This window comes from Lithobates pipiens, unplaced genomic scaffold (genome assembly GCF_037356315.1).
Source record: "Lithobates pipiens isolate NorthernLeopardFrog02 unplaced genomic scaffold, aLitPip1_a1.2 Scaffold_8, whole genome shotgun sequence".
Classification (NCBI taxonomy): Eukaryota; Metazoa; Chordata; class Amphibia; order Anura; family Ranidae; genus Lithobates; species Lithobates pipiens.
Genome location: NW_027507903.1, coordinates 513,242,965 through 513,260,202, shown reverse-complemented (window position 1 = coordinate 513,260,202; position 17,238 = coordinate 513,242,965). Strand labels below are relative to the sequence as shown.

The 17,238-nt window shown below is 44.3% G+C and overlaps 1 protein-coding gene across 1 annotated transcript in view; it reads right to left on the bottom strand.

The window, feature by feature from the left end:
* SULT4A1 (sulfotransferase family 4A member 1) overlaps positions 1–17,238 on the bottom strand; it is a 57,702-nt gene that overhangs the window by 11,829 nt on the left and 28,635 nt on the right. The window contains exons 2-4 of the mRNA XM_077469389.1: positions 13,909–14,039; positions 7,056–7,136; positions 403–529 (exon numbers count right to left, since the gene is read on the bottom strand). Coding sequence (XP_077325515.1) covers positions 403–529; positions 7,056–7,136; positions 13,909–14,039 — 339 coding nt within the window. The remainder of the gene's footprint in view (positions 1–402; positions 530–7,055; positions 7,137–13,908; positions 14,040–17,238) is intronic.

The window sequence follows — 17,238 nt, the reverse complement described above, 5'->3', positions numbered from 1 at the left end:
CATAAAAAGAGGTAGGTACAGCAGATGTTGACGTGTTTTAGCCATGGAGGCTTTGTTCACTAGGCAGTCATGGCTGAAACATGTCAACATCTGCTGTACCTACCTCTTTTTATGGAGTAGTAATACATTTTCATAAAGAATAATTTTCCCTATATTTTGTCTAATGTCGGCTCCATCTAGTGGCAATAATGCAGTATTTTCTTGAAATGCTTCATTCAGGTTTTGGAGCTGATTATCATTGGAAATACATTTATTAGACAAAACAAGGGGGAAATTTGTCAGAGCTGGGTAAACGCTTGTGACATTCATCCACAGAATTATCGTAAATAAACCCCCAAAGTGTTCATTACTTCAGTAAATTTCAGAAAACCCTCAGCTGAAAGCTGTCAACATTTTTCTTACATTTGTCATTCATAAACCTCCTGCAGAACTCCTGGAATGTTCCTCGGTAACTCATAGTCCGCAGGCATCGATGGAACTGATAGTAGGACACCACCAGGTCTTTCGGGTTTCGTGCCATGTAGATAACCTGCAGCAGAAGTTGAGTTTACAATGAGCTGATCATAATAATGACTTTCCAGCCTCCAGGCCGCCAACCTTTCTAGCCTAATAAATTCCAAGAACAGCAATATTTGAAAAAAACGGTTCCAGATCTGAGCACCGGCACCAAACAACAAAACTGATCCACAATGCATGTACTGTTGTGACCAGGAAGTATGGGTCTATGGGGAATGTTTGGTGTCAGATGTGAAAAGCAGCTCTTGCGATAGGGTTTCCATATTATCAGTCAGTCTACAGGCAGATAGTGGTTAACACTGCCCCAGCTGGGAAGGGTGGAGTTAATTGTGTTTCCTGGGTTTTTCTTGGCGGGTTTTCTTGGGTCCGACCCCTGTCGTCCTATGTGCTATATAAACGTTGAAGGTCCGGATCCCAGCATGCTCTCTGCCCGGCTCAGTTCTGGTCTGGTCCGTTCTGTCTTACTAAGGGACCCTGACTTGCCTTCGTTGTCATAGTTTGGATTTCCCATGTCATGTCAAGGTCTGAGTTTGATGCCATCCATGAACTCAACCAGTTATAGACTCTTCCCTATGTAGGTATACTGGGGCGGCCACAAGCCCAAGTTAGGGACTAGGGATGTTAGGGAAATGACTGCACATTATTTCAGACATATATGTCATCATGTTAATTTATTCAGTTAAAGCGTTTGAAACATTGCCTTTGCCTGGTCTGAAATTACTAAAGGGGTGTAATGCAAGTAACTGGCACATACAGTTACAGCTCAGGTCACTAAACACATGGGGGTATGAAAATAATGGTACAAGAGTTCATACAGTGTGGAAATATAGTGGTTACCAAGGATAACAAAAGTTTCTACAACAGCCTGTCCTAAGCATGTACATGTGACAGGTGAGGTAGCCCCATGCAGCAAGGGAAATGTTGGCACTCCTTCAGCAGTGATCTGTCTCCCATAGTAATGGGAGCAGATCTGCACCAGCGAGTCCCTCAAGCTATGCACAAGTATGGAAGAGAAAGAGTTAATTGAAGTGTACACATAGAGTCTGTGCTAGGTTTATGGCAGGACCCCATACCATTACTGGGAGTAATGTAGTGGCGATACCCTGGACAGATGGAGAGGACAAGGGCTCTGTGTGTCCCTCCTAAATGCACAAGTGACCGTGGTGGCATACAGTAACATCAAAAGAGTTTATTGGAGATCAGTCAGTTGTTCCAGTAAAGGTAACCCCCTATGTAAGGCAGTGGCCCTGTTCATAGTGCCTAGCGTAGGCCAGAAAACCCACCCTAGGGTAGGCCTCTTATGTGACCCTTGCAACAAAGAGGGAAATATGGAGGATGTAGCCACCAACTACCCTACAAGTCTACACAAGGAGAAAATGTTCCTCTTCCTCAGGACTTTCTCGGCTCTATAGTCATGAGAAAGATGAGCATGTTCTCTGTGAAATGCATAGAGGGATTGATCATTTTATGCATTTATCACAAGATTGCATGCATGGACTTTTCCCTAAGATCTGTAACTTCCTGGCCATAAGGATATGGTGTCTCCACTGTGTGAAACCCCCTTCTAACTTTAAAAGAGTTTTATGATCACAGTAAATGGTAAACGATGGTGGAATCAATGTTCCAATTGGGTTTATCAAACCCAAAATAACAGATGGAAACAGGACTTTCAAGGTATGACCCCTCAGCAAATAATACACAAATAACATAAAATGACTATCCAAAAGTGAGAGTTGTGTGCAAGCACATGTAAAGTGTACTTCAACTGGGGCATGAAGTCCAGTTGAAGTCCATTAGGACGAAACACGTCAGGCTTTGCTCTATCAGCTCCCCACATTGCTTTTACTTTCTGATCACAATTTTATATACATATTTATGGATCAATGTTGGTATTTGAAATGAACCGATCCATTTTTATCTACACCGTATGGAGGCATTCTTTCCATATACCTTCTGATGTGTTGTTTCTTCTGAGTGTTTTGCTTTCATTGTTTGCAATTTGGTTGACCACCATCTGAGTTCCTGCCTCATCTTCATCCGTAGGAGTTCCAGGATTCATCATTGGAGTTCCATGATTCTGGAATTTCTAGCGTGATTGACTCACTGTCGCTGGCATGTAAGTCCACTTCATCAGGTAAGAGTATTTACCCCTCACCCTGGGTGGAGGACGCACTACCCCTGATGTTCTGTGTGCTGTCAAGGCCGTTACATCCTACTTCTGAATATCAATTCTGCTTCAAGTGTGGACTCCTTTCATGTTCTATCTCATTTGAACTCACCTTTGTATACAGTGATCCATTATTGGTTCTGACCTTTGGGGCTCTTTAGTTTTGTTTTTAGCACTGTACATTTATTTCATTTTTTTTTCCATACATGCTCTGCATCACTGTGTGATTCATTGCACTATTACATGTTTGTATATCCATATGATATACTGCATGTATATTGTTCTTTATCAACTTAGCGCTACATTTTGTTGTACCATTCTGAATGCCCATGCAGGATCGTGCACATGTGTTCTGTGCATCTCCATGCAGGCAGTCCTATTGATGTCAACTGAAACACAGCCGCTGCTCCCAATATGATATTTGTGTGGTTGTGGGTGTGTGTCCCCAACTCATACTTTCTGCAAGTTCAGAGCACTCTTTTATAATATATAAGGGTAAAATATATAAAAAAAAATCACTTATGACCTTAGCATTGAGGCCGCGTACACACGCGGGGACTGTTCGCCCAACTTTGTCCGCTGAACAGTGTTTCGGCGGACAGTCCGCCCGTGTGTGGGCTTTCAGCGGACAGTTTCAGCGAACAGTCTGCTGAACAAAGTTTTTCGGAAATTCCGAAAAACTGTCCGCTGAAACTTGGTTTCAGCGAACAGTCCCCTCGTGTGTAGGCTTGTTCGTCAAACTAAGTTCCGCGCATGCTCAGAAAGGATTTACACGCCGAAAGTTGTAATGCAGTGTATAGGACGTCGTATTTTCCGTCCCGTCGTACGTGCCGTTCACGTCATCGCGCACGGTTTCAGCAAACTGTTCGTTCGTCGTGTGTGGGCAAGTCCGTCCATGCTAATTTTGAGCGGACTGTTCGCTGAAACTGTTTGACGGACAAAGTTGAGCGAACAGTCCCCGCGTGTGTACGCGGCCTAACGTATAAGTATATGTAATTAATTATTACTATTTTTATTATTATACAGGATGTAAAGTTTGTGCAGCAGTGTATTTGTATAAAAATGCATAGCGATTTACCGAGTGTAAGTACAGATACATTTGCTCTGTGTTAATAGGGCAAAAAAAAAGAAAAAACGCTTGTTATTGGGCTTTTATCCTGTGCTGGTCAAATTTTTTATTTATTTTTTTATTTAAATTGGAAAATACCACATTTGGCCACTAGGTATCATAGGAATCTGCATTTAACCCTTGCAGTGTGAGGGGGCCCACTGCAAAGGTAAATTTTTAGAATTCCTGGAGCCAGGCTCTAAAGCTGACCTCCAAGTAAATAAATGGAGTTCTGTACGTATTAATGCATCAATAATATATATTTTTGAATGTAAGCAGTGTAAGTTGCCAATTCTGAATTGGTAGTAGCAGTTCCTGTACAGTGCTCAGACTGGGAGAGGGAGAAGCAGCACAAGGAGCCAGTCATTTGTGCTACAGTGCAAGGAGCATGCATTTTGTTGATAGAGACTGGATTTTTCGGCTAGGTTCAATCAAGGCATTTTCCATAACATCTTGTGATTGATCAAAACCACTAATTTCCGCATTCTATTGCTTAGAATTTACATTTTTAGCTCCATTGATATACAGTATCTCAAAAAAGTGAGTACACCCTTCACATTTTTTGTAAATATTTTCTTATATCTTTTCATGTGACACCATTGAAGAAATGACACTTTGCTACAATCTAAATTAGTGAGTGTACAGCTTGTATAACAGTGTAAATTTGCTGTCCCGTCAAAAATAACTCAACACACAGCCATTAATGTCTAAACACTGGCAACAAAAGTGAGTACACCCTTATGTGAAAATGTCCAAATTGGGCCCAATTAGCCATTTTCCCTCCCCGGTGTCATGGAACTCGTTTGTGTCTCAGGTGTGAATGGGGAGCAGGTGTGTTAACCACTTAAGGACCGAGCCTCTTTTTGAGATTTGTTGTATACAAGTTAAAAACTGTTTTCTTTGCTAGAAAATTGCTTAGAACCCCCAAACATTATACATTTTTTTTCTAACACCCTAGGGAATAAAATGGAGGTCATTGCAATACTTTCTGTCACACCGTATTTGCGCAGCGGTCTTACAAGCGCACTTTTTTTTTTAAAAAATACACTTTTTTGAATGAAAAAACAAGACAACGGTAAAGTAAAACATTTTTATATTTTGAAAGATAATGTTATGCCGAGTAAATTGATACCCAACATGTCACGCTTCAAAATTGCACCCGCTTGTGGAATGGCGACAAACCTTTACCCTTAAAAATCTCCATTATTAACGTTTAAAAAATTCTATAGGTTGCATGTTTTGAGGTACAGAGGAGGTCTAGGGCTATAATTATTGCTCTCGCTCTACCAATCACGGCAATACCTCACATGTGTGGTTTGAAAATCATTTTCATATGCGGGTGCTACTCGTGTATGTGTTCGCTTCTGCACGCGAACTCGGCGGGACGGCGCGTTTAAAAAAAATATTTTTTTTTTCTTATTTATTTTACCTTTTAATTTTTTTTTTTTACACTGTTCTTTAAAAAAACGGTGTCATTTTTATTCCTATTACAAGAAATGTAAACATCCCTTGTAATAGAAAAAAAAAGCATGACAGGACTTCTTAAATATGAGATCTGGGGTCAAAAATATCTCAGATCTCATATTTACATTAAAATGCAATAAAAAAAAAATTGTAATTTAAAAAAAAGAAAAAAAAAAAAAGAAAGAAGACCCTTTAAGAGCTATAGGCGGAAGAAACATTTTGACGTCGCTTCCACCCTGCAATGGTATGGGGACGGGTGGGGGCCACCTTCCCCTCACTCGTTTCCATACCCAGCAAGGAAGAGGATCTGATCGCCACCACCACTGCCGACGGCTCCGGTAAGCGGAGGAGGGCACCGGAGCGAATCCACCGTAGAGATCACTATTATTAGAAACCGCACCGCCGGCCGAAGAAGAGGATACCGGGGTTATGGCTGCCGGCACTGGGAAGCTACAGTTCATTAAGAAAACCATGAATGTCAATATGTACTGTGATATACTGAAGCAGAGCATTTCTCCCTCCCTTCAGAGACTGGGCCGCAGTGCAGTATTCCAACATCATAACGACCCCAAACACACCTGCAAGACGACCACTGCCTTTCTAAAGAAGCTGAGGGTAAAGGTGATGAACTGGCCAAGCATGTCTCCAGACCTAAACTCTATTGAGCATCTGTGAGACATCCTCAAGATGGAGGGTGGAAGAGCACAAGGTCTCTAACATCCACCAGCTCTGTGATGTCATCATCAGGGGCGTAACTATAGGGGGTGCAGCAGTCGCGACCGCAACCGGGCCCTGTGATGCAGGGGGCCCATGCAGCCCCCTCTACATATGGCCGGCAGCAGCATAGGCAGCTAGGGGTACCAGTGCACCATGCACATGGATGGCTGGAGGTGGAGGGTGACTAGCAGAACTCCATGCTGATATGCTGATCGCCCATCCAGCACACTGGATGGAGCCCAGGCCAACATGGATGAGTGCGCGGCCTACAGCTTGGTCATGGTGAGTGAGAGGACCCCATCGCCCACACACCATTACATACCCCCTCCATCTCCCCCTGGGAACAGGGACCCCTTCTCACATGGGGACAGGGACCCCCACCTCCCCTGGGGACAGGGACCCCTTCTCACCTGGGGGCAGTAACTTAATTTGCCCTGGAGAAAAGGACCTCATCTCTTCTGGGGACGGGGGCCCCATCCTGCCATAATAAAAAAAAACTACTGATACTACTGATACCAGTGGTGGAACTACAGGGCTCACAAAGATCATACCTGTGACCGCGCCCTGGAGTTCCACCGCCGGACTCGGAGGGAAGGGCCCTGGCTGAGGTTCAGGGGGGCCCTTCATGGTTTCTTGCATCGGGGGCCCTGAAGGTTCAAGTTACGCCACTGGTCATCATGGAGGAGTGGAAGAGGACTCCAGTGGCAACCTGTGAAGCTCTGGTAAAATCCATGACCAAGAGGGTTAAGGCAGTGCTGGAAAATAATGATGGCCGCAAAATATTGATGCTTTGGGCCCTTTTTGAACACTTTCACTTAGGGGTGTACTCACTTTTGTTGCCAGTGGTTTAGACATTAATGGCTGTGTGTTGAGTTATTTTATGGGGACAGCAACTTGACACTGATTTATACAAGCTGTACACTCACTACTTTACATTGTAGCAAAGTGTCATTTCTTCAGTGTTGTCACATGAAAAGATAGAATAAAATAGTGAGGGGTGTACTCACTTTTGTGAGATACTGTAGCTTTAAATTTGCCAGAAGGTTGCAACACGTATGGCCAACTTTACTTTTTCAAAGTTACCTTGGATTTTCCATTGTGCAGGTCTGTTGGCAGGAATTGGTAGGGTAGGTGACTCTTGATTAGTCGTGGAGAAGTCAGTTCCTGCAACAAAAACTTACACTGTCATATATTTTATATAGTAAGAAATATAACATTTCTGCGCTCCATTATACCGCTTCTAAATAAACAGCTACTCCTTCTGTACCAAGTGAGTTCTAATACTGTATAATAATTATACCGATCAGCCATAACATTATGACCATTCACAGATGAAGTGAATAACATTGATTATCTGGTTACAGTGGCACCTGAAAGTGGTGGGATATACAGTGCCTTGAAAAAGTATTCATACCCCTTGAAATTTGCCACATTTTGTCATGTTACAACCAAAAACTTAAATGTATTTTATTGGGGTTTTATGTGATAGACCAACACAAAGTGGGACATAATTGTGAAGTGGAAGAAAAATGATAAATGGTTTTCAATTTTTTTTACAAATATTTGAAAAGTGTGGCGCACATTTGTATTCAGCCCCCTTTACTCTGATACCCCATAATTAAAATCTAATGAAACCAATTTCCTTCAGAAATCACATAACTAGTAAATAGAGTCCACCCGTGTGTAATTTCATCTCAGTATAAATACAGCTGTTCTGTGAAGCCCTCAGAGGTGTGTTAGAGAACCTTGATGAACAAACAGCATCATGAAGGCCAATGAACACACCAGACAGGTCAGGGATAAAGTTGTGGAAAAGTTTAAAGAGGGGTTAGGTTATAAAAAATGTCCCAAGCTTTGAACATCTCACAGAGCACTGTTCAATCCATCATCCAAAAATGGAAAGAGTATGGCACAACTGCCAACCTACCAAGACCTGGTCGTCCACCTAAACTGACACGCTGGGCAAGGAGAGCATTAATCAGAGAAGCAGCCAAGAGGCCCATGGTAACTCTGGAGGAGCTGCAGAGATCCACAGCTCAGGTGGGAGAATCTGTCCACAGGACAACTATTAGTCATGCACTCTATAAATCTGGCCTTTATGGAAGAGTGGCAAGAAGAAAGCCATTGTTGAAAGAAAGCCATAAGAAGTCCCATTTACAGTTTGCAAGAAGCCATGTGGGGTACAAAGCAAACATGTGGAAGAAGGGGCTCTGCTCAGATGAGACCAAAATTGAACTTTTTGGTCTAAAAGCAAACGCCATATGTGGTGGAAAACTAACACTGAACATTACCCTGAACACACCATGAAACGTGGTGGTGTCAGCATCATGTTGTGGGGATGCTTTTCTTCAGCAGGGACAGGGAAGCTGGTCAGAGTTAATGGGAAGATGGATGGGGCCAAATACAGGGCAATCTTAGAAGAAAACCTGTTATGCTGTGTACACATGACCGGACTTTCTGCCAACAAAACTGTGGATTTTTTCCGAAGGACGTTGGCTCAAACTTGTCTTGCATACCCACGGTCACACAAATGTTGGCCAAAAATTCAGAACGTGGGAACGTGGTGATGTACAAGATGTAGGACGAGCCGAGAAAAAAAAAGATTCAATAGCCAGTGCAGCTCCTTCTGCTTAATTCAGAGCATGCCTGAACTTTTGTGCGACGCACTTGTGTACACACGATCTGACTTTCCGATAAAAAGTTTTGTTTGCGGGAAATTTGAGAACCTGCTCTCAAACATTTGCGTGCGGAAATTCCAACAGCAAATGTTCGATGGAGCATACAAACGGTCGGACTTTGCGACAACAAGCTCACATCGAAACCTTTCTCGTTGGAAAGTCCGACCGTATGTACGCAGCATTCGAGTCTGCAAAAGACTTGAGACTGGGGCGGAGGATCACCTTCCAGCAGGACAATGACCCTAAACATACAGCCAGAGCTACAATGGAATGGTTTCGATCAAAGCATATGCATGTATTAGAATGGCCCAATCAAAGTCCAGACCTAAATTCAATTGAGAATCTGTGGCAAGACTTGAAAATTGTTGTTCACAGACGCTCTCCATCCAATCTGACAGCTATTTTGCAAAGAAGAATGGGCAAAAATGTCACTGTGCAAAGCTGGTAGAGACATCCCCAAAAAGACTTGCAGCTGTAATTGCAGTAAAAGGTGGTTCTACAAAGTATTGACTCAGGAGGGCGGAATACAAATGCACGCCACACTTTTCACATATTTATTTGTAAAAAAAAATTTAAAACCATTTATCATTTTCTTTCCACCTCACAATTATGTACCACTTTGTGTTGGTCTATCACATCAAAATCCCAATAAAATAAGCTTATGTTTTTGGTTGTAACATGGCAAAATTTGGAAAATTTCAAGGGGTATAAATACTTTTTCAAGGCACTGTATTTGGCAGCAAGTGAACCTGTCCCTGAAGCAGAAAAAAAATGGGCAAGTGTAAAGATTTCACTAACTTTGACAAGGGCCAAATTGTAGTGGTTAGAAAACTGGGGCAGAGCAACTCCAAAACCTCAGCTTTTGTAGGACATCCCCAGTCTGCAGTGGTCAGGACCTACCAAAAGTTGGCCAAGGAAGGGAAAAACAGCAAACCGACAATAAGGTCATGGGTGGCCAAGGCTCACGGATGCACATGGAGAGAGAAGGTTGGCCCATGTAGTCTGATCTAATAGAAGAGCTACTGTAGCTCAAATTGCTGAAAACTAGATTCTGGTTCTGATAGAAAGGTGTCAGGCATCAGAACTGGACCATGAAGCAATGGAAGGTCCACTGGTCTGATGAATTCAAGAATGGATTGAGGAACACAACAAGTTTGTGGTGATGACTTGGTCTCCAAATTCTTCAGATCTCAATCCAACTGATCATCTGTGAGATGTGCTGGAAAAACAAGTCCAATCAATTGAGGTCCCACTTTGCAACTTAAAGGACCGAGGCTCGGTTCACATATGAGCCACATGTGGCTCACAGCAGGGGTCCTGTGCATCCTGGTTCACCGTGCCAGGTCCGATTTCAGTCTGAATTTTGGGCTGAATTCGGACTTGAAACAGACCAAAAGACACACAGCGTTTTTGTGCAAAACACACCGGACCGCTGCTGAGATATGTGAACCGGCTCCATAGAGAGCCGGTCAAAATCTCCTGCTATAGCGAATTGGATGCTGGGATCCCGCATCCAATTTGCAATGGTGTGAACCCACCCTTAAAGGACAAGTTCACTCTTGGAAACATGTTACATGTTCCAACCGTTGTTAGGGTGAAACATGTAACTTGTTCCCAATGCTGCAGCCCCTGCCAGGTCCCTCCTCCTTATGGCAGCAGTACAGGAAGAAGTTCCCCGTACTAGCTGTCACTTTCTGAAATCAGCTTTGTGTGTGTGTGTGTGTATGAACTACAAGCCCTGACATCCTTTCTAGCTGTTGTAGTTCTCAATGAAGTTCATTGATTGTTCCTGTCATTGTATCTGCTTGCCCGTATGGGATGTACAGGCACACAGATACACTGAAAGATCTGCAGGAGACCTGCATGGCACCAGTGATCTGCTGATTGCTCATGTAATGCTTTACAGGTTCCTTAAAAATGAAAAATAAATGCACATTTTTTTACATGCATTTTTTTTTTTTAAAGGGAACTTATCCTTTAAAGGATCTGCTACTGGCGGCTTGGTGCCAGATACCACAGCATGCCATGGCTGGTCTATGTCTTGGGTTATAACAGGGGGTCCTAATGTTATGGCTGATCATTGTATATTATTAGCACTAGGAGGATTCAATATATGTAATTTTTGCCATACATATATTTTATAAACAAAATATGTATGGCAAGTGCTTTTCTGCTACTAATCCTTGGCCTGCTGAGAGTCTGCCAGTTGTCTCTTGATGATGTTGTGATGATAAGCTAGGCCTGGCTCCAAAGTATTAATACAGTTTCCACCCTGTTCAGCCCGTCCTGTGATTTACATACTACTTTTTATACTCCACAGCTAGGCAAGTAACATCTCAATTTCCTCTTTCGCTCTGCAGCTTACCATGTCACCTGCCTGCCCCCTCTCTCTCCTCATTGGCTCACTAACTTTGATTGATAGCAGCAGGAGCCAATGATTAGGGAGAGTCCCTGATAACCAAGACTCTTGTGCAACATCGTTGGATCCAGATGGGGCTCAGGTAAGTATAAGGGGTGCTTCTGTACACAGAAGGTTTTTTAGAATAGAATGCATTAACATAAAAAAACTTCTGACTTTAGAACCACTTTAAAGACTGCCAATTAGTACTTAACAGAGAAAAACTGAAATTATCTGGAAAAAGTGGTTCTAAAGGCAGAAGGCTTTTTATCTTAAAGCGGAGTTCCAGGCTTTTTATGTTTATTAAAAGTCAGCAGCTACAAAAAGTGTAGTTGCTGACTTTTAATAAACAGACACTTTTCTGCTCCACGGTTCAGCGATGCGGCCGAACAGAGCATTGTTCCTCTCCCCCTCCTCTCCGCCGGCACCTCCATTGCCACTCTGGGCACCCGGCTGTGACAGCTTTCAGCTTCATGCATGGTGCATGCGCGAGTCACGCTGCCCTCCCGGAGTGCACAGGCAATCTCCTGGGACCTGTGACGTGTCCCTGGAGATCACCTAGAGGGAGGGGCCACCTAAGGCAAAAGGCGGAGTCACCTTGGCGGTCCCTGGGCAGAAGGAGGAAGTGGAACAGGAAGTCCCCCTCCTAACGAAGGCCCCCCCCCCCCCCCGAAAAAAATGACATGCCAAATGTGGCATGTAAGGGGGCGGGGAGTGCATTTTTGGATGTAACTCTGCTTTAATGTATTCTATGCATTAAGATTAAAAAAAAAACCTGTGTGGAGCAGCCCTCCCTAATACTTACCTGAGCCCCATCTCGATCCAGCGATGTTGGACAAGAACCTCAGTTGCCTGGGACTCTCTTTCCTGATTGGCTGAGACCCGCTGCTGTCATTTAAAGTCAGTGAGCCAGTAAGGAGAGAGGGGGCGAACCGTGGCTTGTGTGTGAATGGAGACACGGCTCGGGTGCCCCCATGGCAAGCTGCTTGCTGTGGGGCACTCGGCAGGAGGGAGGGGCCAGGAGTGCCACCAGGAAACCCGAGAAGAGGAGGATCTGGGCTGCTTTGTACAAAACCACTGCATAAAGCAGGTAAGTATAACAGAAGAAATTAAAGCAAGTAAATATGATTTGTAGTCAGAGTCCTCACCGAGGAAATGCGATAACCCTAACTACCAAGACCTGAGGTGTGCCTTGGCCTAGCCTATGCCTAAAAGAGGGCATACCGTGAATGAATGTGTATAAAATGTAAATGAAATAATGAAAGTATGGGGGGAATGGGTGGGAACCCAAAAATGAGCCGACGAAGGAGCTGATAGAGGAGGAGGAGGGGTATAATATAGCCCTCTCACTCCTCCTACAAATTCAGGCTAGACTCCGGCCAGCTTTCTGACTTGTAGTCAGAGTCTTCCTATCTATTTACTAATGCTAGCAGCATAAGGGTTAAAAATAGTCAGTGTTAACTGAGAAAGTGAAGCTTTGCTTTATCCTATTTCCCTACAAGTATAGCTTGATTCTTAATATGGCATGCTTGCACTTGTAGTACCCCATAGATCTTTAACCACTCAAATGACGGCTACAGCGCGGATCTCCTTTTCCGGGACTACGTCTATTGACGTCGTCCCGTGCACGAGCGGCCTGCGCGTCCCCTGAGGGGCGCGTGCGGCGCGCTTTGTGATCGGCGAGTCTATGAGACTCGCCTGATCACCGATCCGTGCAAGGGGTCGATCCCGACCCCTTATCACGTGATCAGCTGTCAGCCAATGACAGCTGATCATGTGATATAACGGAGCCGGTAATTGGCTATTATTCCTCCTCGCGCTGTCAGCGCGAGGAGAAAAAAAAAAAGCCGATCACCGGCGGCCGTGATCGGGACATCAGTCCCGATCATGGCCAGCCCTTCTAGTGCCCACCTGCCCCCTGCCAGTGCCCACCTGCCCCCTGCCAGTGCCACATTAATAAAAAGAAAGTGCCCCCTGTCAGTGTCACCCAGCAGTGCCCACAGTGCCACCCAGCAGTGCCACCCAGCAGTGCCCACAGTGCCACCCAGCAGTGCCCACAATCTGCCTCAACAAAGGTGCTGCACCCCAGTGCCACATATCCGTGTCCAGCAGTGCCGCCCATCAGTGCCCAGCAGTGCCACCTATCAGAGCCACCTATCAGTGCCACCTATCAGTGCCCATCAGTCCCATCTATCAGTGGTACCTATCAGTGCCCATCCGTGCCACCCATCCGTGCCACCCATCTGTGCCACCCATCCGTGCCACCTTATCTGTGCCCATCTTTGCCCATCAGTGCCGCCTTATCTGTGCCCATCGGTGCTGCCTTATCTGTGCCTATTAGTGCCGCCTTAACTATGCCTATCAGTGCCCACCAGTGCAGCCTATCAGTGCCCACCAATGCAGCCCATCAGTGTCGCCTCATCAGCGCACTTCAATGAAGGAGAAAAATTACCCGTTTGCAAAATTTTATAACAAACTATTAAACATGATTTTTTTTATTTTATTTGTTTGCATCTTTTTTTGTTTGTTTAGCAAAAAATAAAACTCCAAGCTGTAATTAAATACCACCAAAAGAAAGCTCTATTTGTGGGAAAAAAATGATAAAAATTTCATTTGGGTACAGTGTTGTATGCCCGCGCAATTGTCATTCAAAGTGCATCAGCGCTGAAAGCTGAAAATTGGTCTGGGACTGAGGGGGTTTAAGTGCCCAGTAAGCAAGTGGTTAATTTGACCATAATCATGACCATAGTATCCTCTTTGTTACCCGTTTGTGATCATGTCTAAAAACAATCAGATGCTTGCTTTCAGTTGAAATCGATTGAGGCTTTTTTGTTTTTTCTACAAATACTCTGAACAATACCTTGATGATATCCAACCCGGGCTGAGGATACTCTAAGACAGGCAGCTGTTCATCAATGTTCATCAGTCCAATCTCGTCTGGATCGGCTCCCTGGCTCACTAGATACACGATCTCCTGCAGCAAGCTTGTCCCTGCAAAATAAAATCCCCCCAAACACAAATTACATGCATTGTACATTGGCAAGCAGATGAATGTGTCTGGGCTGAATTTTGAGGTTTTAAAAAGCTCTACCAGGAAAGAAGATCAATTTGACTTGTGGTTCTGTCTGAGAATATTGAAAGATGACAGAGCTCGTTATGGCCAGCACAGATTTCTCGTTACAGGTTTTCACCTTGATATTTATACAAATGTTTGCGCATCTAAGCTGGGGCCATCCTAAGGCTCCATGCACACTGAAGCTCCAAAAAGCTTTTTCTTCAGATTGCTGGCAGAAAACGCTGGTTGAAAAACGTGCTTTTAACAGCGTTTATACTAGCGTTTATGAGCGTTTATTAGCGTTAGCGTTTATGGGCGTTTTCAATAAAAAATACACAGAGGACACTCCAAAAATCCCACAGTGCATGGGATACACTAATTACCACGTGTTTATGAGCGTTTATCAGCGTTTGTCGTTTTTTCGCGGTGAAAAACGGCACTTTGAACGCGAATTTCTGGCGTTCAGAAAAAAGCCCATAAACTCCACTGCTCATTAAAGCTAAAAAACGTCCATGTGTGCATGGACACATAGGCTAACAGAGTGGAGTTTATGGGCTTTTAAAAAAAACGCCCAAACTCCAATAAACTGCAGTTTATGAGCTCCAGTATGCATGGAGCCTAAAAGAAATCTATCAAACAAAATTCTGACTTTGAAGTCAGAATTTTGTGTTTAAACGCCAGAATTCTGTGATAAAAAGTCAAAACTCTGAGTTTGAAAATTTAAATTCTGAGATTAAAGCCTCGTACACACGGTATGATTGTTGGTGAACCGAGCGTCTGATTTTTGTAAAAAGGGAGTGTGCCAGGATCTTGTCTTGCATACTAACGGTACACAATTGTCGTGCCACAAACAGGAACGTAGTGCCGTACTACGAGGAATTTCAGCTCTTGAGCGCCACCCTTTGGGGCCCCTTCTGCTAATTTTGTGTTTGGTGAGCGTCGATTCCGAGCATGCGTGTTTGTACTTTCGAATTTTGTGTGATGGATTTGTGTACTGATCATATGAAAATCTGACAACAAACCATTGTCCGCTGAAAATTTACTAGCGTGTCATCATACATTTGTTGGCTGAAAGTTGGATAACAATTGTCAAAATGGTAAGATTTTAGGACAACAGTCTATCAACAGACCATCCCCTGCCAACAATCGAACCGTGTGTACGAGGCTTATTTCCCATACACACTATTCGATTTTCTGCTGATTTTTGCCTTCAGATTTACCAAAACCATATAATATGAGGTCAAACCTTAAGAGTTTCAATTTGTATGCGATCAGGCAGGCCCTTGCTCTACATAGTTTTGGTAAATCTGAAGACAAAAATCTGCAGAAAATCGAATAGTGTGTATGGGGCTTAAAGGCCTCACACGCATAGATGCTTAGTAGCTCCTGTGTGCCGAGGTGTGAAATATTTGGCGCCTGGGGGAGTCACACGTGTCATAGATGGCCCTCAATTCAAGTGACAGGCTCTATGTAGTCATGCTTAGGTAAAAACTGATGGCTTCTCCATGGACATTTACCTGCACATGTGCCTATGGCGCTTTTGCACAAATGCCAAAGTGGCGCACTTTAGGGAGAAGTGCTGGACGCACAAGTAAACGCCAATGCAAACATTTATGTCTACTCGAGTATGGCTACGTACAGCAATTTGCTTGCATTGGTGGCAGTACAGGACACATACAGTGCCTTAAAAAAGTATTCATACCCCTTGAAATTTTCCACATTTTGTCATGTTAAACCCAAAACCGTAAATGTATTTTATTGGGATTTTATGTGATAGACCAACACAAAGTGGTACATAATTGTGAAGTGGAAGGAAAATGGATTTAGGTCTGGACTTTGGCTGGGTCATTTTAACACATGAATGTGCTTTGATCTAAACCATTCCATTGTAGCTCTGGCTGTATGTTTAGGGTCGTTGTCCTGCTGGAAGGTGAACTTCCCCCCCAGTCTCAAGTCTTTTGCAGACTCTAAAAGGTTTTCTTCTAAGATTGCCCTGTACTTGGCTCCATCCATCTTCTAATCAACCCTGACCTGCTTCCCTGTCCCTGCTGAAGAAAAGCATCCCCACAACATGATGCTGCCACCACCATGTTTCACGGTGGGAATGGTCTGTTCAGGGAGATGTTCAGTGTTAGTTTTCCACCACACACACATAGCGTTTTGCTTTTAGGTCAACAAGTAAAATTTTGGTCTCATTTGGCCACGTGGCTTCTCACAAACTGCAAACGGAACTACCGTATATACTCGAGTATAGGTCGATCCGAATATAAGCCGAGGCCCCTAATTTACCACAAAAAAAATGGGAAAACGTATTGACTCGTGTATAAGCCGAGGGTGAGACATGCCTGTCCATCCCTGTGTCCATCACCGTGTGTCCATCCCTGTGTGTCCATCCCTGTGTGTCCATCCCTGTGTGTCCAGCCCTGTGTGTCCATCCCTGTGCGTCCATCCCTGTGCGTCCATCCCTGTGCGTCCAGCCCTGTGCGTCCAGCCTACCTGTGTCCTGAGCCTGTGTCCTGAGCCTGTGTCCCCGGCGGCCATGCCAGGATCGCCGCACCTCTTCTCGTCTGTGACAGACGGCGGCCATTCCACTGTTCAAAAGCCGCGCCTCCATCTGTGATAGGCGGAACACTCAATTTCCCAGCAGTCTGTGTTCCGCCTATCACGGACATCCTCTCATCCTCGTCCGTAGTATGAGGATGAGCGGATGTCCGTGATAGGCGGACCACTGACTGCTGGGAAATTGAGTGTTCCACCTATCACAGACAGGGAGGCGCGGCTTTTAAATAGTGGAATGGCCGCTGTCTGTCTGCACGACACGCTGATCGGGTAGACAGACGGCAGTGACTCGAGTATAAGCCGAGGGGGGCACTTTCAGCCTAAAAAAAGAGGCTCAAAATCTCGGCTTATACTCGAGTATATACGGTACTTATGGCTTTCTTTCAACAATAGATTTTTTCTTGTCACTCTTCCATAAAGGTCAGATTTGTGGAGTGCACAACTATTAGTTCTCCTGTGGACAGATACTCCCACCTGAGCCGTTGATCTCTGCAGCTCCTCCAGAGTTACCATGGGCCTCTTGGCTTCTTCTTTGATGAATGCTCTCCTTGCCCAGTCTGTCAATTTCATGTCTTG